We start from the raw sequence: 23,703 nt of genomic DNA, 5'->3' as shown, positions 1-23,703 counted from the left end.
GGAATCCTGAGCAAGTTTGCAGATGACACCAAGTTGGGAGGGGTGGCTAACACCCCAGAGGACAGGATCACACTTCAGAATGACCTTAACAGATTAGACAACTGGGCCAAAGCAAACAAGATGAATTTTAACAAGGAGAAATGTAAAGTACTACACTTGGGCAAAAAAAATGAAAGGCACAAATACAGGATGGGAGACACCTGGCTTGAGAGCAGTACATGTGAAAAGGATCTAGGAGTTTTGGTTGACCACAAACTTGACATGAGTCAGCAGTGTGATGCAGCAGCTAAAAAAGCCAATGCAATTCTGGGCTGCATCAATAGGAGTATAGCATCTAGATCAAGGGAAGTAATAGTACCACTGTATTCTGCTCTGGTCAGACCTCACCTGGAGTATTGTGTCCAGTTCTGGGCACCACAGTTCAAGAAGGATACTGATAAGCTGGAACGTGTCCAGAAGAGGGCAACCAAAATGGTCAAAGGCCTGGAAACGATGCCTTATGAGGAACGGCTTAGGGAGCTGGGTATGTTTAGCCTGGAGAAGAGAAGGTTAAGGGGTGATATGATAACCATGTTCAAATATATAAAAGGATGTCATATAAAGGAGGGAGAAAGGTTGTTTTCTGCTGCTCCAGAGAAGCGGACACGGAGCAACGGATTCAAACTACAAGAAAGAAAATTCCACCTAAACATTAGGAAGAACTTCCTGACAGTAAGAGCTGTTCGGCAGTGGAATTTGCTGCCAAGGAGTGTGGTGGAGTCTCCTTCTTTGGAGGTCTTTAAGCAGAGGCTTGACAGCCATCTGTCAGGAATGCTTTGATGGTGTTTCCTGCTTGGCAGGGGGTTGGACTGGATGGCCCTTGGGGTCTCTTCCAACTCTATGATTCTATGATTCTATGATTCTATGATTCTATGTATTGTCACCTCCTGGCAGATTTTCCAGATGATTCTGTGAATGTATGACTAGTCATGATCAACGGCTGTTTAGGGAAGATTTTAATGTATGTCATTTTAATGTATTTTAATCTTTGTTGGAAGCTGCCCAGAGTGGCTGGGGAAATCCAGCCGGATAACCTCACCTACCCACAAAGAACCGCAGCTGTTCTTAAAGAGCCAAGGTATGTTTTTATTTTTGAACAGTGAATACAAAGCAACCTATGGTCATAAATCTATTATTCTTCATGTTGATATTCATCATTCCCTATTCCCCCCCCCCAACATTGCTCTTGAGCTGTTACTCTTTCGTAACTTTTTTTGTTGCTTTTGGGGGGGGGACCCAGATGAGCCAGTCAGGGTTGATCCAAGACCTTTTGCTGGCTGAGATGAAGGATGACTTCCTCCCCACACTCCATTCCCTTCTTAAAGTCTAGATATCTTAAACCATATGATGGCAGCAGATTAGCAAAGAGGCAGGTCACATAGCACAAATCCACCTCTGTGCTCTTAGTACTTTGCTGCTGCTTGCTCTCTGTTCTATCTAGCTTTTGCTCAGTGCTTGCTCAAATAAATGCTGCAGTGACTGCAGATGAACAATGGGTTATTTTTTTGCAGATTTTGCTAGAGATCTTCTGTGGAAAATGTGGATTAAAGTGGGGTACAGGCTATATGTGTACTTTGTATGCATGTTGTTCTCCAGCTGCTGGAAAAGCCTGCATAATTAGGACCCATAACTGAGTAGTGAGCCCCTATGCAACACATATAAGTGTGTGCAAGTAGCTTCTCTTTCTGATGTTCCATCTAATGCAAAGGTGCCAAGGGATGGCTTGAGGGATATAGAATCATGTTGCAATGCAAACATTTGTGAGTCGATGCCCAGTCCCCCACTTTATGCTAAAATAAGACAAATTGACACAATCATTTTAGGTTAATAAGCTTAAAAATGCCACAACTTTATTGGTTACATAATGTGGGTGGTGTTGGCTTAGGCATTGGATCCGAACTGACTATATTTGACAACTGCCCGCTCTGCAGGAAGTCACACAAGGGTTAACAACCTGTAGGAGGAGCTGGTTGATGCAAATTAACCAGAAGCTTTCTCCTAGAGTCACCACCACTGGATTCCTTTAACGGAATACCATTCAAGGGGAGGGGTAGGTGATGGCCAATATCTCCCCTCCAACACACAATGCATTTTCCAATGCCTAACCACCAAACCTTACAACGTTGTGACGATTTGCTACAAGGTAGGCGGAAAACCAAATGGCTGGTACCAATCTGCCAAGTGGTAAAAAAAAATCCTACCAGGCCCCTGCAACAGGTGACCAACCGAGGTCTATAGCAAGGTCAGGTGTTGAATGCATGAAAATAAGAGGGAGGGAGGGAGATCCATGTGTCCAGGAAACAAACAGACTGAGCCACAGTCCTGCGCTCGTTTAAGAGCGGCAAACCACGCCCCCCCCCAGCCAGCCGTATTGGCTGACTGCGGGCATGACACAGGCCAGGGACTCTCTTATGCAGTGGGCTATCCAGACCCCCTGCAAAGCGTGGGAAGTGAGACCAGCTCACAACCCCTCCCCTCGGGGATGAGAAGAGGCTTTGCAAAAGGTGTAGAAGGGGAATAAGTGTACATAGTGAGTGGACAAAGAACCATCATATTGTTTTCCCAACGGGAATTAAACAAAGGAAAATGAGATACATTTGAATGTTAAATTAAAGGAGCTCTGTTTAAATCAAACTGGTTAATCAATATTTATATGTTACCAATTCTTGATTTCTTCCTTGTACAGGCAGCATGTGAACAATATGCACAATCTTACATCCATGTCTGCCTTTCTGCTGCTGGAATTCTCAGACGTTCGAGATCTGCAAATCTTACACTTCTTTGTATTTCTGGTATTGTACTTAACGGCAATAATAGGGAATCTTCTTATTGCTACTGCTATTGCTCTTGATCATCATCTTCACATACCCATGTATTTCTTTCTACTGAATTTGGCCATCATGGACCTTGGAACAGTTTCAGTCCTGGTACCCAAATCAATGGCAGTTTCCCTCCTAAATTGCAGATCGATTTCGTATTTTGGATGTGTTGCTCAAGTTTTCTTTTATGTCTTATTTGGAGCATCTGACTATGCTCTGCTAACTATAATGGCACATGACCGATATGTGGCCATTTGCAACCCACTCCACTATGAGACAATTATGCACAAAGGAGCCTGCATTCGAATGGTAGTCATTGTGTGGATTTTTAGCCTTCTTTATGCCACATTACATACTGGGATCACCTTTGCCAACACGTTTTGTTCTAATACTGTCAATCAATTCTTCTGTGAAATCCCAAAGTTATTGAAGCTCTCGTGTTCCAACTTTTACTTAGTGGAAGTTGCAGTTCTTGTGCTAAGCTTTAGTATAGGATTTGGATGTTTCGTTTTCATCATCGTAACATACATGCAGATCTTTTCTACAGTGCGCAAAATCCCTTCTGTCCATGGTAAGAAAAAAGCCCTTTCCACTTGCCTCCCCCACCTCACTGTTGTCTCTTTGTTTATGTTTACTGGATTGTTTGCTTATACAAGGCCTCCCAGTGAAGCTTCTTCTGATCTAGATATAGCTTTTGCTGTGATGTACACCATAATTCCTCCCACATTGAATCCATTCATCTACAGCATGAGAAACAAAGAGATCAAGACCGCCTTATGGAAACTCTTAGATGTGCGGCATTCTTTTAAAACTATATCCAGAATTCTATGAGAAGGCATGTGGGTGCTTTACGATCACCTTCTGTATGTGAATTTCCCCCTATAATCTGTTGTAGAACATCTGTTTTGCATGAAGGCATCTCCAAGCAGGGCAAGGAATGATGACCTGCCTGAAGGCCCAGAGAGCCACTGGAAGTCTGTGCATATAATACAGAGCAAAATGGAACAATGGCTCTATGCATATCAGGCAACTTTGACACAAATTCCCCCTAATGTGTCAACTTTATTCTGCATGACTTTGTAATTTTTTCACCTGTGTCTTGTGATGGAGCCATATATCCCATGAACGACCCCATCAAGCCTCAGTCCTCCAACAGGGGGCTGAGAGGGCTATATGTCCAATGCCTATGCTAAATCCTACCTACATCTGAAATCAATAAAGTTGTGGCCATTTTTTTTAAAAAAATCCCAGAACATTTTCTTGTTCACTTTGTTCACCTTCTTAAATCGGGCCTTGTTCCCAGAGGTGGGGGCAATACTATCATCTCATCCACACCATACATTTAAAGCACTCTTAACACCCTTCAAGACCCATGGCTTTCCTCCACAGAATCCTGGAAAGTCTGATTTACTGAACAATAGCTGTTAGGAGACCTCAACAAACCAAGATTTTGGGAAATATCTCTTTAGTATATCCTCTCTCTGTGCTGTATACAAAATGCACCACTATTTAGGTAGCACTCGGCCAAAGTTCTTTTGGGGTTGAGAGAATGGTATAGGACAGGCATCCCCAAACTGTGGCCCTCCAGATGTTTTGGCATACAACTGCCATGATCCCCAGGTAAGAGGACCAGTGGTCAGGGATGATGGGAATTGTAGTCCATAACATCTGGAGGGCCGAAGTTTGGGGATGCCTGGTATAGAAAGTTGCAATTCAAAGGTAGGTTTCTGTGAAATCGTCTTACAACTGGAATAATAGAACTACATCTGGTTGGACTAGTTAGAATTCTGGCAGCTTTGTTCTGCAGTAACTGAGGCTCCTAGGAGATATTCATTGGTAAGTCCTATGTACAGAGCAAAATGGAACAATAGATCCATGTGTCCCATGATCGACCTTGTAATGCCTCAGTCCTCCAACAGGGGGCTGAGAGGATATACACCCAATGCCTATGCTAATCCTACCTACATGTGAAATCAATAAAGTTGTGGTCATTTTATAAATCCCAGAACATTGTTTTATTCAACTTGTTCACCTTCTTAAATTGAGCCTTGTTCCCGGAGGTGGGGGCAATAGAAGTGGGATTGCAAAGTTTCTTTGTAAGACAAAAATGAAATAAGCCTGGGAAAACAGTAGACCTGGTTGATGCTTGGATAGTTTTTTTCTGGGAATGTTTTATTTCCCTTTGCCATCAGTTCTCCTTTTCCCCTCTTTCTTTGGTACAGAACTATACGGACCTTTGTAGGCAAGGTGATGTCTCTGCTTTTTAAGATGCTGTCTAGGTTTGTCATTGCTTTTCTCCCAAGAAGTAGGCGTCTTTTAATTTCGTGACTGCTGTCACCATCTGCAGTGATTATGGAACCCAAGAAAGTAAAATCTCTCACTGCCTCCATTTCTTCCCCTTTTATTTCCCAGGAGGTGATGGGACCAGTGGCCATGATCTTGGTTTTTTTGATGTTGAGCTTCAGACCATATTTTGCGCTCTCCTCTTTCACCCTCATTAAAAGGTTCTTTAATTCCTCCTCACTTTCTGCCATCAAGGTTGTGTCATCTGCATACCTGAGGTTGTTGATATTTCTTCCGGCAATCTTAATTCCGGCTTGGGATTCATCTAGTCCGGCCTTTTGCATGATGAATTCTGCATATAAGTTAAATAAGCAGGGAGACAATATACATCCTTGTCGTACTCCTTCCCCAATTTTGAACCAATCAGTTGTTCGATATCCAGTTCTAACTGTAGCTTCTTGTCCCACATAGAGATTTCTCAGGAGACAGATGAGGTGATCAGGCACTCCCATTCTTTTAAGAACTTGCCATAGTTTGCTGTGGTCGACACAGTCAAAGGCTTTTGCAGAAGTAGACATTTTTCTGGAACTCTCTAGCTTTCTCCATAATCCAGCACATGTTTGCTATTTGGTCTCTGGTTCCTCTGCCCCTTCGAAATCCAGCTTGCACTTCTGGGAGTTCTCGGTCCACATACTGCCTAAGCCTGCTTTGTAGAATTTTAAGCATAACCTTGCTAGCGTGTGAAATGAGCGCAATTGTGCGGTAGTTGGAGCATTCTTTGGCACTGCCCTTCTTTGGAATTGGGATGTAGACTGATCTTCTCCAATCCTCTGGCCATTGCTGAGTTTTCCAAACTTGCTGGCATATTGGGTGTAGCACCTTAACAGCATCATCTTTTAAAATTTTAAATAGTTCAGCTGGAATATCATCACTTCCACTGGCCTTGTTGTTAGCAGTGCTTTCTAAGGCCCATTTGACTTCACTCTCCAAGATGTCTGGCTCAAGGTCAGCAACCACATCTGGGGTGTACGAGACCTCCATATCTTTCTGGTATAATTCCTCTGTGTATTCTTGCCACCTCTTCTTGATGTCTTCTGCTTCTGTTAGGTCCTTACCACTTTTGTCCTTTATTATGGTAATCTTTGTACGAAATGTTCCTTTCATATCTCCAATTTTCTTGAACAGATCTCTGGTTTTCCCCATTCTATTGTTTTCCTCTATTTCTTTGCATTGCTCATTTAAGAAGGCCCTCTTGTCTCTCCTTGCTATTTTTTGGAAATCTGCATTCAGTTTCCTGTATCTTTCCCTATCTCCCTTACATTTTGCATGCCTCCTCTCCTACGCTATTTGTAAGGCCTCGTTGGACAGCCATTTTGCTTTCTTGCATTTCCTTTTCCTTGGGATGGTTTTCGTTGCTGCCTCCTGTATAATGTTACGAGCCTCCATCCATAGTTCTTCAGGCACTCTGTCCACCAAATCTAAATCCTTAAACCTAAATCCTGAGTGCTCACTGGAAGGACAGATCGTGAAGCTGAGGCTCCAATACTTTGGCCACATCATGAGAAGAGAAGACTCCCTGGAAAAGACCCTGATGTTGGGAAAGATTGAGGGCACAAGGAGAAGGGGACGACAGAGGATGAGATGGTTGGACAGTGTTCTCGAAGCTACCAACATGAGTCTGACCAAACTGCGGGAGGCGGTGCAAGACAGGAGTGCCTGGCGTGCTATGGTCCATGGGGTCACGAAGAGTCGGACACGACTAAATGACTAAACAACAACAATCACATTCTGGCCACACTTCAGAGTTCTTTGCTATGCCCTGATGGGTCATTCATACCCATTTTTCTTTCTGCACAATTGACACATGAGAATCCATAACCTCCATCTTTTTAAAATTAAAAATGCAACCATCTCACCCACACCATACATTTAAAGCTCTCTTAACACCCTTCAAGACCCATGGCTTTCCTCCACAGAATCCTGGAAAGTCTGATTTACTGAACGATATGAGAGCTGTTAGGAGACCTCAACAAACCAAGTTTCTGGGAAATATCCTATTGCATCCTCTCTCTTTACGGAATACAAAATGCACCTCCATTTAAGTAGCACTTGGCAACAGGCTATCATCAAAATTCTTTTGGGGTCGAGAGAATGATATGGGAAGTGGGAATACAAACTTAGGTTTCAGTGCCATCCTCTTATAAATTCTGGCTGCCAGGTTCTGCACTAACTGAGGCTCCTAGGTCATATTCATGGGCAGTCCTATGTATAATCCAATATATGATTTGACCAGGAACTTAACCACAACATGGATTGCTATGGAAGTCTATCTTTATCTAGAAATGGAAACAATATTTGAATGACTGCTCCCCGCACTATACGGGGGGCAATTTTTGCGTGGTCGTGGGCAGCCCTTTGGACCACAGAGCGGCTACCTGGTAGTTCAGATCTGGTTACCACCTCTCCAGGCAAGCTACCTGGGGTCTCCCCCTACCCCAGCCAATCGTCCAATCCTGCCTGGGGAGGTGTTGCCAGGGGACAGGCCAGGTAAGGGGGAGGGACTGTCCAGCTCACACAATAGGATTTGAATCTTTCCTGCAAGCAGCAGTTGGCTCCAGAGCTTCTCCCACCCTCCACACCCTAACTGAAGTTTTCTTTTGCAGGTTAAGCTTTTCTCCCACGGGTGCATGGGTGCTGCTACGTCAGGGTCGCTGTCGAAGGGCCGGAAAGGAAATTTCCTGCATTGCCTTTCCTGTAGTAATACGTCACGACTGTGGTGGTTTCATTCCTTGGGCAAATTCCTTTTGGCTATCTTCCTAAAGGGGAGGGGTGTGATGCGGTGACCTTACCCCCTTTGCGGCATAAAGATCAGGGTTCCCCCCCATTAAAGGGGTCTTGGGGGGGAGGCAATGGCCCATACACCAAGTGGTTGTCCTTGCTTTCCCCCTTCCAGCGGCAGCGAACAGGGGCGGGTTCTCTCTTTTTGAACATATGTTCTCCAGAGTCAGCCCAACACCCCGTACATTCTGGATAACACCAAAGCCTCCCAGAACCCTGGCTGGGGACTGGGGAAGCATAACGCCCAATGTCTGAGCCAAGGTCTTCCTACATCTGAATCTTAATAAAGTTGTGGCCAATTTTAATCCCATAACATGTTGTCTTGAGTCATTATTCTGCTCAGGGGTCATCTGGGGTTTGGGGGGACTCCGCCTGTCCACACAATATTATCAAACAAATCTGAAATAATGCTAGTCATAGATTCCCCACAAGTGTTGCCATTTTCATGCATTGAGGAACATATTGTAGATGTTATTTCTTTTCATCTGCAACTAACGTGGAAGAAGAAACATTACTTTGATGAGTTTAAACAAGGTTTTCAGATCAGCAATGCTTCACTCTTGAGAGTAAGATCCCAAGATGGCAAAAGAAACTCAGAATAACTCACTTTCCCATGTGTGCTGTCCCTATTAGTTGATGCAACATTAGGTGAATTTTATTGTAACATTGGCAGTCTTTATGAAGGCCAAAAAAAAAAAAAATCAGTAACATATTCCATAGTAAGGACCACAGCAAAGGCAAAGTGATTGGCTGGGGAAATGCAGGGCCTCTTATATCATCAGAAAATTGAACCCCAAAGCAGTTAGAGGGTTAACTAATTCTTAAATATAAAGGTATGTCAAAATGTTTAAGGGGGTTGAGTAGTTTTCTATTATTTTGATATAAATCTGGAGGTGCTGGTCACTTTTTTCATTTCCAGTCACACTCTGCACACGGGTCTGCAATACGCAGAAGGGAAGAGCTCTCTACAAAATGCAGTTTGGTCTGGAATGCTGCATCAGCCACAGAGTGCTTATATTAACTATTTTATTCTGTTTGTGAGAAAAGTTTTAATTGGGGCGGAGGAGTTTTGATTCTAATCAGCTGTTTTGGATGAATGGGAGCAATTTCCCACAATGTCAAAGCACCTTTCCAATTATTGTCCTGCACATACAGCTTTTAAAAACCAATTTAGAGGGCTTCTGGTCCGTCGCGCTGGTGGAAAAAGGACGCAGGGACTTCGCGCTCTGAAGTCCCTGGCTTCGTGGAGGGGGGGGGGAAGTCCGCAGAGCGAGCGGACTCCCCAAAAAAACACCGGGTAGAGAGTCCTGGTGACATAGCGCCCAGCTGCTTGCTCCGGACGCGATTCCTCCGCTGCCCGAGAGCTCCGTAGAGCGATCGAGAGCCAGCGGAGTGGAGTCGCGGGAGCCATTTTTGGGTTTCATCTTACCTCCTTGAAGTGAAGCTCCGAGTCCTCAGCCTGCAAGCGGCGGATTCTTCCAAGAAAATAAAAGACTTTTACAAAGTAAGTCAAATCTTTATTTGGACTTTAAAATTTCAATTCTGAAGATAGGAAGAGATTTCCAAACAACGGAAGCCGATCTCTTCCAAATGGTCAATCGGGAGGCGCATTAAATATCCTCAAGCCGAAAGGACCCGAGAGAAAGAAAGACTTTACAAAACCTTCCCAGCCCCCGGTGTCGATACCCCTTGAGGTTCAGCAGTAACAAGGGGGAAGACGTTTTGACAGCTGTCAAAAGCTGTCAAATTGCTAAAAGGATTAAGAAAATCGACTTTATTGTTGTGGATTATAAAAACTGATTGAAGAGGATTCAGAAGTAATTTAATGGGAATTTAAATTTGAACTGTGATGAAGTTAAAGACAAAGGAGAAGATCAGCCAAGATGGAGCCGACAACGTGGTAGAGAGGAATTTTCCAGTACCCTTCAGCCCTTATCTCTGGTCTGCCTGTGGTTAAGTGAAGTATGAAAACAAAGTTTTCTCGAGCCTTCCAGGAGGCTGTGCTGAACTATTTTCAAATATGGGAAGATATTTACAAGGAACGGCAATGTTTGAATCCAACAGCAATGGAGAATGAGGTGCAAGATCAAGATTTAGAGGACAATTTTGAGACTGAGACTGTGTGTGAGGAGCAACAATTTGATAACTTGGAGACTGATTTGGACCAAAAAAAATATGTGTTGGATGATGAAAAACAAAGATTTGAACAAGGAGACGAGGCCGACAAGGAGAAGCAAAGTGAAGAGAAGATTGATGGAAATGAAAACCCTGGAGGGACTGAAATGTGGAGTGGAGTTAGTGAGGGGGGGTAGGCAGGAAGAGGGGGGAGCAAAGGACTGGAAGTGGAAGTGGGAAAGAACTGGTGTGGGGTGAAAACTTTAGTTTAAGGTTACTTTTCTGGTTGATGAATGACGGTTTCTGAATCTTGGCCTGCTAAAGGATATGCTGATCCAATTGGGGGAAGGGACATTGGGAGGGGGGAAGGAGAGAGTTTTAAAAGTTTAGGGTTAAGAGTTTTCTGGAGGGAGCAGAAGAATGGCTGAGGAAATATGTTTATTTTTAATATTTTTAGTGATCAGACAGGTCTTTGGGTAGAGAACTGCCTGTCTCCCTCTCTTTACTCTTTGCATCCAGTGGCAGGGGGTGTTTTGAGGGGAGAGGGAGGGGTGGAAGGAAACCCAGACACAAAAATGGAACCTTTTGACTGCTGAACCCCTCGGGTTACCCTAGTGACAGGAGGGGACTCGGAGGGAGGCAGCATGAAGAAGGAGGAGGATTAAGTCAATATGATAAGAATAAGATTTTGAATTAGAATAGAAAACCCGCCATAATCAATTGAAGAAGTTAGGAAATCCAGGAGGAAGAGAACCGGGGAAGCCGCAAGCAAACTGTTAAGAGAATAAGACTTGGAATTTATATTTTTTTCTTTTTTCTTTTTCTTTTTTCCTGTTTTTTCTTTTTTTCTTATCTGTTGTTTTGTTGTTAACTAAAGTGTTATATTGGAGAATTAGCTGGGGGACAAACCAAACCTCAGAGATCCTCCGCCTCTGTCCTCTCAGTGGCAGGGGGGGGGATGAGGGGGGAGGAGGGAGGGGGGAGGTCAAACCCAGCTTAAAATGGACCCCTTTGTTTCCCAATGCCCATGGGTATCACTGGTGGCAGAAGTGGTCTTGTGGGTGGAGGGCAAATGAAGGGACTGAGCTTATTTTGTATGTTTTGTATGTGTTGTTTCTATAAAAATCAATAAAAATTATTATAAAAAATAAAATAAAAACCAATTTAGAAATGAAACTGCTGCAGAATCGAAAAGTTCCAATTTTAATGTACACGGATGACGCTGTACAGTGGTGCCTCGCAAGACGAATTTAATTCGTTCCGACGGTCAATTCATCCAACGAAAAATTCGTCTAGCGAGGCACCGTTTCCCATAGGAACACATTAAAAGTTAATTAATGCATTCCTATGGGCTCCGGGGGACTGGCGGCAGTGGCGGCGCTTGCTCGCTTGGCTCCCTGGATGGCAGGCAGACAGGCGGCAACAGCCCCACAGCTGTCCTTGCTGTCGGTGGCAGGGGGAGAGGAACGAAGGGTGAGAAAGCAGCCCTTTTTCCTCCTTCCTTCCTCTCCTCCCGCTGCCGACAGCAAGGACAGGTCCTGGGATCTGTCCTTTCTTTCTGCGGTGAGGGGAGAGGAACGAACGGAGAGCAGCCCTTTCTCTCCGTTCGTTCCTCTCCCCCTCCCACCGCCGACAGAAAGCACAGATCCCGGGACCTGTCCTTGCTGTCAGTGGCGGGGGGGGGGGAGGGGAGAGGAACGAAGGAGGAGAAAGCAGCCCTTTCTCCCCCTTCGTTCCTCTCCCCACCCCACCGGACAGAAAGCACAGATCCCGGGACCTGTCCTTGCTGTCGGTGGCGGGGGGGGGGGGGGGGAGAGGAACGAAGGAGGAGAAAGCAGCCCTTTCTCCCCCTTCGTTCCTCTCCCCACCCCACCGCCGATAGAAAGCACAGATCCAGAGCCGAAGTGTGGCGGTGTGGGGTTTTTTTGCCGACTGCCTTCCCCAAGCCAAGGGGAAGGCAGGTGGCAAAAAGCCCTGGCAATTTTTCGCTGCACACTGGACTTTGCAGTCGGAGGTTCATTTTTCTATGGCCACGCTTCTATGGCCACGCTTCGTCATCTTGCGAGGCAACCTCCAATCGCAAAATCCATTCGTCTAGCGAAAAATTTGTCTTACAGGGCATTCGTTAGAGAAATTCAGTGATCAATGTAACACCAAACTGCCAACAATTAATTTTGCTAAAACTAAAATTGTCCGCTTTGGCCGCTCCTTTAGGAAACACAATTAGAATATGAAGGGAAATGCCATAGATCAAACTAAGAACTTCCAATACTTAGGCATCATCTTCTCTTACAATGCCAAATTCTCAGCACATCAGACCAGATCAGCCACCTTAGCAGAAAGAAGTGCTAACGCCATTCTTAGACTATTTAGAGCAAGCATCCCCAGACTTTTGCCCTCCAGATGTTTTGGACTACAATTCCCATCTTTCCCGACCAGTGGTCCTGTTAGCTAGGGATCATGGGAGTTGTAGGCCAAAACATCTGGAGGGCCGCAGTTCAGAGATTTAGAAGGGAAGGTGGTGGTTTCCTTCCTATGGCCTTAAAAGTCTTTCAGGCAAAATGTCTGGTCCAACTGTAGCAAACTCTGGGATAGTCAATGGGATAAGCAGAACTATATCATTGTGAATGGGACACTTGAACTTTGCACGATAATATTTAATACAACACATTCATTTGGTATAGCCTTTTGTTCCATTAAATTGAAAATTCTTAGAAAACTGGTTTCATTGCTGTGACCCAAAAGATGATGCATTTAAGTTTCCTTCCTGGCAGTAACCAGAGAATAAAAATCTAGAAACAATTCTCACATTACAAAGCAGATGACCGATAATTTTTGGATAGAGAAAGGCACAAGGCAAGGCTGTCCACTCTCCCCCTTGTTATATATTCTGGTATTGGAGGTGCTGTTAAACAAAATCAGAAATGAAAGTGGAATAAAAGGAATAAAGGTCGGGAAAAGAGAATATAAAGTTCGTGTCTTCTCGGACGACATAGTAGTGACAACCCAAGATCCAAAAGAGAGCATCCCAAACGTAATAGAAACCATAAAGGAATATGGGAAGGTGGCAGGACTTAAAATAAATTATAAAAAACAACAACATTGCTAACAAAAAATATGGATAAAATGGAAAGGGAAGAGTTGAAACAGACAACAGGTCTAGAACTTAAAAAGAAAGTAAAATATTTAGGTATTTGGATGACAGCAAAAAGTTTAAACCTATATGAAGACAATTATAAAAAAAGCCTGGAGTGAAATCAAAAAAGGAATGGAACAGTGGAGTAAATTAAACCTTTCCCTCTGGGGTAGAATGTCTGTGGTGAAAATGAATATACTCCCAAGGTTGATGTATTTGTTTCAAGCGATACCAATCTTGGGACGAATTAAGTGTTTCGCTGAGTGGAAGAAAGACCTAACAAAGTTTGTGTGGAACAACAAGAAGCCAAGAATTAAATACCAGCTGCTGACAGATAGAAAAGAGAGGGGGGATTTTCCCTCCCTAACTTGGAATTATATCACGCAGCAGCCGGATTGGTCTGGCTGAAAGAATGGATAACTTTAGAAAAACCAGATATCCTAGACCTAGAGGGAGTGGAAAATAGGTTTGGCTGGCATTTATATTTGATTTATGAAAAAGTTAAAGCCCACAGAGGTTTTTAAAAAACTAAATATGGAAGAAAAGACCACCACCTACCATGAGTTATTGGAAAATACACAAAATGAACCCAAGTTAAAAAATTATGAGGAAATCAAAAAGTACCTTACGAGTTGGATGCAATATTTTCAAATAAATCAGAAATTTATGGAGGACAAAAAATTGGGAATTGCAAAAGAGAAGTCTAAATTTGAAAAAGAATTGATACACAATGATAAAAAGTTGATTTCATGCATGTATGACCTGTTATTGGAATGGGAGTTAAAAGAGGAACAAACTAAACCATCAATGATAAAGTGGGCCCAAGATTTGGGACATAATATACTCGTAGAACAGTGGGAAAGGCTGTGGAAAAAAGATCTAAAATTTACCGCGTGCTACAACCTGCGGGAAAACATCTTTAAAATGATGTATAGGTGGTATCAGACACCTGAAAAACTAGCTAAAATGTATAAAAATAAATCACCTAAATGCTGGAGATGTGAGAAAGAAATAGGAACTCAAATGCACATGTGGTGGAAATGTGCAGAGATAAGAACATATTGGGAGAACATTTATGAAGAGTTAAAGAAAATGTTGAAATGTAAGATTATGAAAAAACCAAAAATGTTCCTATTAAATATAATACTGGAAGATATAGGAGACGTAAATAGGAAACTATTAATGTACGGTATTGTAGCCGCGAGAGTGCTGATCGCGAGAAACTGGAAAAGCAGAAACATTCCTAATATAACAGATTGGCAAATACTAATGAAAGAATATTCACAGCTAGCTAGAACCACTGGGAGAATTAGAGGACAAACAAGACAAAAAATAAAAAAGGAATGGAGGATCTTTGACGAATATATAAAAACAATCACGTAATTAAACCTCAAAGCAGACTAAAGCCGAACCAAGTTGAAGTGTTAAAAAAATAGATAATAGAGGATTTCTTTTGTGGACGACGAGAAGGAGCTGCATAAGTTACATAGGATATTATTGGAAGTTGCCGGTATTTTATGCATTGTTTGTAACTTTTTTTTCTTTCTTCACGTTTTTCTCTTGTCTGTATCCTTTTTCTGTTTTTTGTCTTTTTCATTTTTATTATAGAGATGAAAAACATGTAACACATTGCTTTTCTGTTTTCTTTTTTTATTTTTGTATGTAAATACCCTGTTTCTCGTATTTTAAGACATACCCATAAAATAAGCCATAGCAGGATTTTTAAGCATTCAAGGAATATAAGCCATACCCCGAAAATAAGACATAGTGATAGGCGCAGCAGCAATGCTGGCCGCAGCAGGAGGAGGAGGAAAAAAATAAGACATCCCTTGAAAATAAGCCATAGTGTGTTTTTTTGAGGAAAAAATAAATATAAGACGTGTCTTATAATATGAGAAACACGGTATATGTATGTTTTTAACAATTGAAATAAATAAAAAACATTTTTTAAAAAACAAAGCAGTTTCAGAAGAGCTTGTTAAACATAATATATCTTGCAGATGGTGGCCAAAGCAGGGAGTTCATATATGGTGCAGTTTAGTGGCAGAGTGTATGCTGATGGTTGAATTTCTGGAACCTTAGGTGAAAAGATCCTAAAAATCAGGTTGGTCAGTACAGTGGTACCTCGGGTTACAGACAGGGCCGTCGCTTCAGTTTAGGCAAACTAGGCAGCTGCGTAGGGCGCCAAAATGGAGGGGGCACTGGCCAGCCTGCCCACGGCCCCCCGTGCTGCCTGGGGCCGCCTCCACTGCACCTGTCACCTGTTGAGCAGCTTTAGGCCGCTATCCCGAGGCGTGTGTGTGCCTCCGGAGTGCACGATTGTGCCAGCTTTAAATAGAGGGTCTCATAGCGCTGCTTTCTCTTCTCTTTCTCAGCTCTCCTTCTCTTTGGGACTTTTTCTGGGAGGTGGGGAGAGTACTTGCCCTTTCTTCCTTTTCCCACTTATGTCCTCTCTTACTGTGACATCACTCCCCTACCAGGTCACCTTGGGAACCCCTGCTTTGCACAGATCCAGGAGTCTCTCCCTCTTTGTTGTGCTAATGACCAGCAATCAGCACCTTTGTTAATGACTTATCCTTGGCTAGCTGGACTTGTGATCCCAAACGTTAAAGCAACAGTGCTGTACTTGTTGAGCATTTGTTAGGTCACTTTTAAAATCTGCCTTCCCAGCCTTGTGCTGTCCTGATTTTTGGGGCTCCAGCTCCCACCACACCTGACTGCTGGTCATACTGCTTGGGGATGAGTGGGAGCAAAGCACTCAGGGGGCACCAAGTTGGGGAAAGGCTGTAATGATTAAATTCTACAGTTCAGTTCTGCAAGTCCTGCCCCTGAGCAAAGTGTACAGGGCACCTGTGATTAATCAAAATATGAACAATAGGAGAATAACTGAAAAACGTATGCTAACATGACTTAGTTGGTAGACACTTAATCTCATGGTTTGGGGTTCAAGCTCTACATTGGGCAAAAGTTTTCTGTATTGCAAGGGGTTGGACTAGATGACCCTCTTGGTCCCTTCCAACTCTACTATGATTCTTTTATTTAACACATGCATGGGAAATTGCAGTAAAAGAGCACCTTAGACACATGACAATTATTCACAGTTTACTTAGTGACTTATATGATGGTGTTAAGCTGCTGTGGGTTAAGCTGCTGTAGGGACGCGGGTGGCGCTGTGGGTTAAACCACAGAGCCAAGGCTTGCCGAGCAGAAGGTCGTTGGCGACGGTTCCCGCTCAGTCCCAGCTCCTGCCAACCTAGCAGTTCGAAAGCACGTCAAAGGGCAAGTATATAAATAAGTACCGCTACAGCGGGAAGGTAAACGGCGTTTCCGTGTGCTGCTCTGATTCGCCAGAAGCAGCTTAGTCATGCTGGCCACATGACCTGGAAGCTGTACGCCGGCTCCCTCGGCCAATAACGCGAGATGAGCGCCACAACCCCAGAGTCGGTCACGACTGGACCTAATGGTCAGGGGTCCCTTTACCTTTTCCTTTACCTTAAGCTGCTGTACTTAAAACAGCAGCCTTTCTTTTCAAAATGAACGACATGTGCATTGTTGGTGTGAGGTTGTTGCTTATTTGCTGTCGTTTAAGAAGTGACTGTTAGACGTTTGGGAATAACCCAGAGAGAAATTTCTAGGTGTCAGAAAAGATTATATATTTATGCAACAACTGCGCCCATGTTTTGTTAGCCCCCAAATGGAAAGTGAACGAGGTCCCAGCTAAAGAGGAGTGGTAACTTAAGTTGACAGAATATGCAGAACTTGCAGATTTAACAAATAGAATAAGAGAGCAAGAATAACATATATTTAAAGAAGAGTAGAAAACATTTATTAAATGTATGGAAAAGAACTATAAAGCTGAAAACACTGGCAGCACTAAGATAAATTCAACAGAGTAAATAATTTTTGATGGATGTAAAGGTGGAAAACTGATTTGATTTTTAAAAAAAACAGCTGAGAGGCGCGGCAAGGTGGCTCCAGGCGTGTGCTCCAGGCGTGCGCTCCAGGCGCGCCTCCAGAGCTTTGTGTGGGGAGTGCGAGCCTGGGGCCACCTCCACTGTGGCTGTCAGCTGTTGAGCGGCTTCAGGCCGCTATTTTTTATTTTTATTTTTTTCTATTTTCTATTTTTATTTTTATTTATTTTATTTGTTATTAATGGGGGGGGGGCGCCAGAAGGCGATCTCGCCTAGGGCGCAAAAAAACCTAGCACCGGCCCTGGTTACAGACGCTTCAGGTTACAGACTCCGCTAAGCCAGAAATAGTACCTCAGGTTATGAACTTTTCTTCAGGATGAGAACAGAAATCACACGGTGGCGGCACAGCGGCAGCGGGAGACCCCATTAGCTAAAGTGGTACCTCAGGTTAAGAACAGTTTCAGGTTAAGAATGGACCTTCAGAACAAATTAAGTTCTTAACCTGAGGTACCACTGTACGGAGAAAAGAATGATTTGGAGAGCTTTAGGGAAGATCTGCAAATGGGAAAATGCCAAGAGTGAATTTCCCAGAGGTATACTAGTGCACATGCATCCAAAAGGTTCTTCACTGCATAATATGACTGAACCCAGATACATTTGGGTATGTCATGCTTTCCTTCTTATTATCTGTTCCCTGTTATTCAGCTCAGGCCTCAACACAATAATGTAACATTTGGGGGCAAATATGCACCCCAGCAACCCAGCACTAGAGGCTAAAATAGAAAAGATCTCCACAGCTACCATGTACTTTCCCTTGGAGCTTAGATAGGATGGGATGAAGGATAACCAAACGCTGCAAAAGACCAACATGCTGAAGGTGATGAATTTGGCTTCATTGAAACTGTCAGGTAACTTTCTGGCAAGGAAAGCCACACTAAAGCTGATAATGGCCAGAAAGCCCATATAGCCCAAAACACAGTAAAAGAATGTCAGAGATCCCTCATTGCACTCCAATATAATTTCTTCTCTTACTGAATGAATGTCAACATCTGGGAATGGGGGAGAAGTTACCAACCACACAAAGCAAATACCTGCTTGGAGAAATGAGCAGGAAAGAACAATGGAGTCAGCTAATGACTTCCCCATGCAATTCCTCAGGCTGGATCCTGGTCCAGTGGCCATGAAAGCCAGGACCACTGTGGTGGTTTTGGCCAACACACAAGAAACAGCCACTGAGAATATGATTCCAAAAGCAGTTTGTCGGAGAAGACATGTCACCTTCTGCGGCTGGCCAATGAATAGCAATGAACAAAGGAAGCAGAGCAAGAGGGAGACAAGGAGGGTGTAGGTGAGGCTCCGGTTGTTGGCTTTGACAATGGGAGTGCTGCGGTGCTTCATAAATGCTGCTAGCACCAGAGCTGTGATCAAGGAAGAGAAAAGGGCAAAAAAGGCTAAAGCCATCCCCAATGGTTCATTGTAAGACAAGAAGGAAATCAGTCTGGGAACACAGGAATCTTGGTTCTGGCTTGGATAGCTTACGTCACTGCATTTAGAGCAGTCGTTCATATCTGAAAAGGAAAAGATAGGTGCTTTATGCTGCGCATCTCTGCTACTTCAAGGCAACTGGATACAATGCAAAGTAATGATTATGTACTTTTTTCTATGTTCACCTGGTAACACCATAGCTGCCAAGTTATCCCTTTTTTACAGGGATTTTCCCTCATGCTGAATAGGCTTCCTCGCGAGAAAAGCGAAAACTTGGCAGCTATGGGTAACACTCTAATGTTTAAAGAGAAGATTGAGGCAAGTGAGATTAATATCCTTTGGAGCAATAAACTTGTAGCCTGCATCTGCTGCATTGCCACTTGCCTCTGCTTTCTGGTGCTCTATTTTTGGCGTGCTCTGTTGTTTATCAAAAAAAGTTTGACACTATTTGCCAGAATATTTCTTACCGACTTTGTCTGAAATCTTCCCTTCTGGACATAGGATGCAATCATAGCAGCAAAATGGATCCCCCTCCTTCACTTTCTTGCTAAAACCAGGACGACAACTTTCACTACATACAGAATGAGGCTTTGCCTAATCAACAAATGAAAGAGTACCATGTCAGTATTAAAGTACAAAATAAAGAACAAAATATGGCCTTGCCAACTCAAATTACTAACAGTTGGCTCCTACCTGATTAAACCAGCTGTGCCACGTTATGGCACTCTCATTGATGCTGAATACATTGCCCTGAAGACCTTGGGGGTCCACCTGTCCAACTTTCACTCTATGAAAGGATTGGTTTGAAGAAAAAATCCAGTTGGAAATGTCAAATCCAGCCACTAACTCCCCATTCTGGTCAAAGGAAACCTGGTCACCAGCACTGTTGTTAAAGGAGACTCCTCTCAGAAAGTGATGGGACTAGGATGAAAAGGGAAATGTAAGAGTGTAGAGCATGATGCATTATGACAGGAGTGCATTGAATATTTTAGAGGGAGTTATAAAAACACTTTTCCTAGATGAAAACTTATTTGTTGTTGTTGTTCTCTATGCCCCTTCTCTCAAAATATAGCAATAACCAAATAAGAAAGAGATTTCATACAGTTAAATTTACTTTTGAGAAGCTTTCTTGACATTTTTTAGTTATTCCTGACTGGTAAAGTTAAAGGGACATCGACCATTAGGTCCAGTCGTGACCGACTCTGGGGTTGCGGCACTCATCCCACTTTACTGGCTGAGGGAGCCGGCGTACAGCTTCCAGGTCATGTGGCCAGCATGACTAAGCCACTTCTGGTGAACCTGAGCAGCGCACGGAAACGCCGTTTACCTTCCCGCTTGGAGCAGTACCTATTTATCTACTTGCACTTTGACGTGCTTTTGATCTGCTAGGTTGGCAGGAGCTGGGACCCAGCAGTGGGAGCTCACCCCATCACAGGGATTCGAACCACCAACCTTCTGATCAGCAAGCCTTAGGCTCTGTGGTTTGACCCACAGTGCCACCTGTGTCCCTATTTCTGACTGGTAGTTTCCTTAAGAAAACAAAATGCCTAATAGAGGTTTGATAAGTAAGTTTCCTTAAAATACACCCAGAAGCAAATGGATTCTCATAGTATTTTATATATATATATATATATATATATATATATATATATATATATATATATATATATATATTGGTGTAGATATAGCTAGTTACAGACAGGATTTTTCGTACTTCATTGGGAAATGAAGTAATAGGAAATTGGGAGCCATATGAAGCTTGGGAGTCAGTTTACTTGGCAGTTTGAGCCTGGTGTGCATAGACAGTCTAGGTGCTGAAGCCCAGGGGTCCATTACCTGCCAGAACTGTAGATTCCAAAGCTTCAGCCCCCTTTCAGCCCCCAGTCTAGATGAGAACATAGTTTGTAAAGCATAGGCCACAGCATAGACAGCATTGTAGATGCTGTAGCTGTGGCCAATCATCCTTGTTTCAAAAAAGGGCCCAGGAAGACTCTCCAATTTCTCTTCCCCAGTACAGAAATCCCCATCCAATGTGTCAGTTACTCTATTTGGGAATATACAACCAAATGCATGTTGCCAGAAGTCCAGGATGAAGCCATCTCCTTTTGCATGCAGAGGTTTCCTATTCTCAAGAAATTGTTGAAATCCTGAAGGATCCTTGGAGTGAATTGAGAAGGAGAGAGCACCATGGATCATGTCTATATTCCAAGTCCTTTGGTATGTGATAGATGTGAGCTCCATCTGGGCTGTCAGTATCCACACCATACCTTTTTCTTGGCTTGTCACATGTTGGTGTTCTGATAGGTATGAGAGCCATCTCAAAAAAACAATTGCCAAAGATTCTGCATAGGCAAGCACTGCATTTGCTTTACTCGCAATGAGTTTATCATGTATTTTTGCCCCCTGAGTAAACATACTATTAATTTCACTGACAATTGTTTGTTTGTGGCTTCTTTCTATGAAGGCAAAACAGATACCACCTTGGGAGAAAAGTGGAGATACAGTTTGGACAAATCTATCTCCATATTCATCGTTGGAGGTAAGGATTCCAATCCATATCCACTTAAAATGCAGAAGTAAAGAGAGAATTCCTGCATACTGAATTGCTTCCTGAGGTGTCATCTGGTAAAAAGAAAGGCCTGGGGTTTTGTCATTCATCACTGGAGCAGGGCTATATATGAGCTAAAAGAGGTGTGAAGGGGAATAGAGAATGAGAGAAGTTTTTCTTTTCTTTTCCTATTTTAAGTCTTCACATTAATCTACAATCATCAAATGAACAATTCTTATGGAACATTAAAATTGTACTTTTCCCATGCAGCATTGTGGCTTGAGTGACAAGTTACTCAAAATTTACGCAGCGCGCTGTGGGTTAAACCACAGAGCCTAGGGCTTGCCGATCAGAAGATCGGCGTTTCGAATCCCCGTGACGGGGTGAGCTCCCGTTGCTCAGTCCCAGCTCCTGCCAAACAACAGTTCGAAAGCACGTCGAAGTGCAAGTAGATCAATAGGTGCCACTACAGTGGGAAGGTAAACGACGTTTCCGTGTGCTGCTCTGGTTCACCAGAAGCGGCTTTGTTATGCTGGCCACATGACCTGGAAGCTGTACGCCGGCTCCCTCGGCCCATAACGTGAGATGAGTACCGCAACCCCAGAGTCGGTCACGGCTGGAACTAATGGTCAAGGGTCCCTTTACCTTTACCTTTACTCTACTTCTGGGGAAAATTCACTTTCCAGATGAGGTGTGGAAGAGGACCCCTCTGACTCCCACTCTACTTCCAGGATCCCTGATGACAACGGGGTAGGACTCATTGAAAATACTGTCCTGATGTTCCCCCCTCTGCCAAAGTAGAGGCTCCCTCCTTCTCCCCTTCAGACCTATCCTGGCAACCACATTGTGTCTTGATTTATGTCTCCACAGGACCCATGATAAGTTTCTGCTTTTAAAGTACATTCCACTAATTCAGATTTTACAGATCAATTCCTGTGGGGTGTATTACTTGGCTTAGATTTGATGTCCATCTCTTAAAAAGAAAAATTTGTCTATTTGCTCCAATTGTACCTCCTTCTGTCACATTTCCCGTGTGTCCGCCTCTAAAAATCTGGAAGGATCTGCCCTACCTGTGGAATCTTGTAAATATCCAAGACTGTTGCCATGTGAAAGGAGGTCAGTGGGTCCAGTCCTCCAATAACTGCAATGAGGTGATCCTGAATGTCACATTTGTAGTTTGGGAAATGTTTCCATGGTGTGAATATAAGGAGCATTGTAGCATGGTAGGTGCTTTTGGCAGTGAAATAGCTGTCATAAATGCGGAAACCCAAGGTGATGTTGGGTAACATCTGAGGGTTTTCATTTATTTCTTTGATTGCAAACGCCAAGGTGAGAATGTGTTGGTAATTCTTTGTCACCACACTAGAAGAAGAGATGTGTTCTGTATTAGAATGTCATTCTGCAGTAGGGCTAGGACACTGGTGGCCAAAGACAACCAGATCAAACTCATAAAGCTTTCTCAGCAATTCTCCTTCCCCAGCAGTGGAGTAAATTGACAGGGTTAAAGCCACCATCTGCTGCAGTGTCCTATCATTACTGGGCTGCCAAAGCATGCTTGGAGCAAGGAGGCAGCTGCAAGGGCTCTTCTGATTTCAGCCAAGCAGAGGAGCATATCTGCCCTACCACCTATTTTTGTCCAATTCCATCCAGGATTGGCAAAAAGCATATATTTATTTTGTCAAAAGGCCAATTCCAAAGAAGCAACAATGCAGTGCACCCATTGAAATATGTTAAATGAGCAAACCATATTTGCGGTATCAGCTGAGAGGGCAGGAGAAGGGAGATTTTTGTTTTTTAGTTAAAAATATTTTTATTTCTTATTAAACATAAAATCAACATAAATCAACATACCACACAAATACACCCAAAATACCCAAATTATAAAAAATTAAACAAACTTATAATACAGAAAAGAGAAGAAAAAAAAAAGAAAAAAACCCATAATAAAAAAGATAATAAAAGAACATAAAACACAAAGCACAAAACAAACTTCCCAGCACTTCCATATCAGTTCCCTATTTACAAATAAACTCCACTATGCTTCTCCCTTATAAACTTCTTATTCCCTATCTCATTGTCTCATTGTCCACATATTAAATATCTGATTAACTCCTTGTGTGAACTAACCAAAGCAAATAACCAATTTTGAATTTATACCTTCATTACAAAAATAATCCTCCACATATCTCCATTCCTGGGATTTTTAACCATCCCTTACAGGTGGCATCTCCCCAATGAAGAGGGGTATGTGTATGCATGTGTGTTTTGTGTGTGTGTCCATTATGCATGTGTGTGTTTGGTACAGTGCATGTAAATGTTGTACACAAGAGATTTTAGAGATCCCGGCATGTGACTCTAGAGGCAAAGGGTGAATACGGACCTTGGCTGAACATTTCCCCTCACCTGTGTACAGCTTCTTGTAAGATGATCACCATCTTCATTACTAGAGCTTTTAAATAGGCAATGTATTGAGGCAACCCTTGTCTTAGTGGTGCTATATGAAGATTAAATAAGCAAACCATATGAAAG

The 23,703-nt window shown here is 43.1% G+C and overlaps 2 protein-coding genes across 2 annotated transcripts; one reads left to right on the top strand and one right to left on the bottom strand.

Moving 5' to 3' along the window:
* Positions 1–2,741: 2,741 nt before the first annotated feature.
* Positions 2,742–3,689, top strand: LOC148683906 (olfactory receptor 14A16-like). The gene has a single exon (XM_088654984.1). The coding sequence runs from the start codon at positions 2,742–2,744 to the stop codon at positions 3,687–3,689; it is 948 nt and encodes a 315-aa protein (XP_088511110.1).
* Positions 3,690–17,807: 14,118 nt separating this feature from the next.
* LOC132592940 (vomeronasal type-2 receptor 26-like) lies at positions 17,808–22,388 on the bottom strand. Its single transcript, XM_088654650.1, has 5 exons — positions 22,245–22,388; positions 20,463–21,308; positions 19,320–19,547; positions 19,094–19,220; positions 17,808–18,709 (listed from the first exon to the last, which is right to left on the bottom strand). The coding sequence occupies exons 1-5, from the start codon at positions 22,386–22,388 to the stop codon at positions 17,808–17,810; spliced, it is 2,247 nt and encodes a 748-aa protein (XP_088510776.1).
* Positions 22,389–23,703: the final 1,315 nt, after the last annotated feature.

This window comes from Zootoca vivipara, chromosome 12, assembly GCF_965207765.1.
Source record: "Zootoca vivipara chromosome 12, rZooViv2.hap1.1, whole genome shotgun sequence".
In the NCBI taxonomy this organism is placed as follows: domain Eukaryota; kingdom Metazoa; phylum Chordata; class Lepidosauria; order Squamata; family Lacertidae; genus Zootoca; species Zootoca vivipara.
This window is presented reverse-complemented; position numbering and strand designations above follow the sequence as displayed.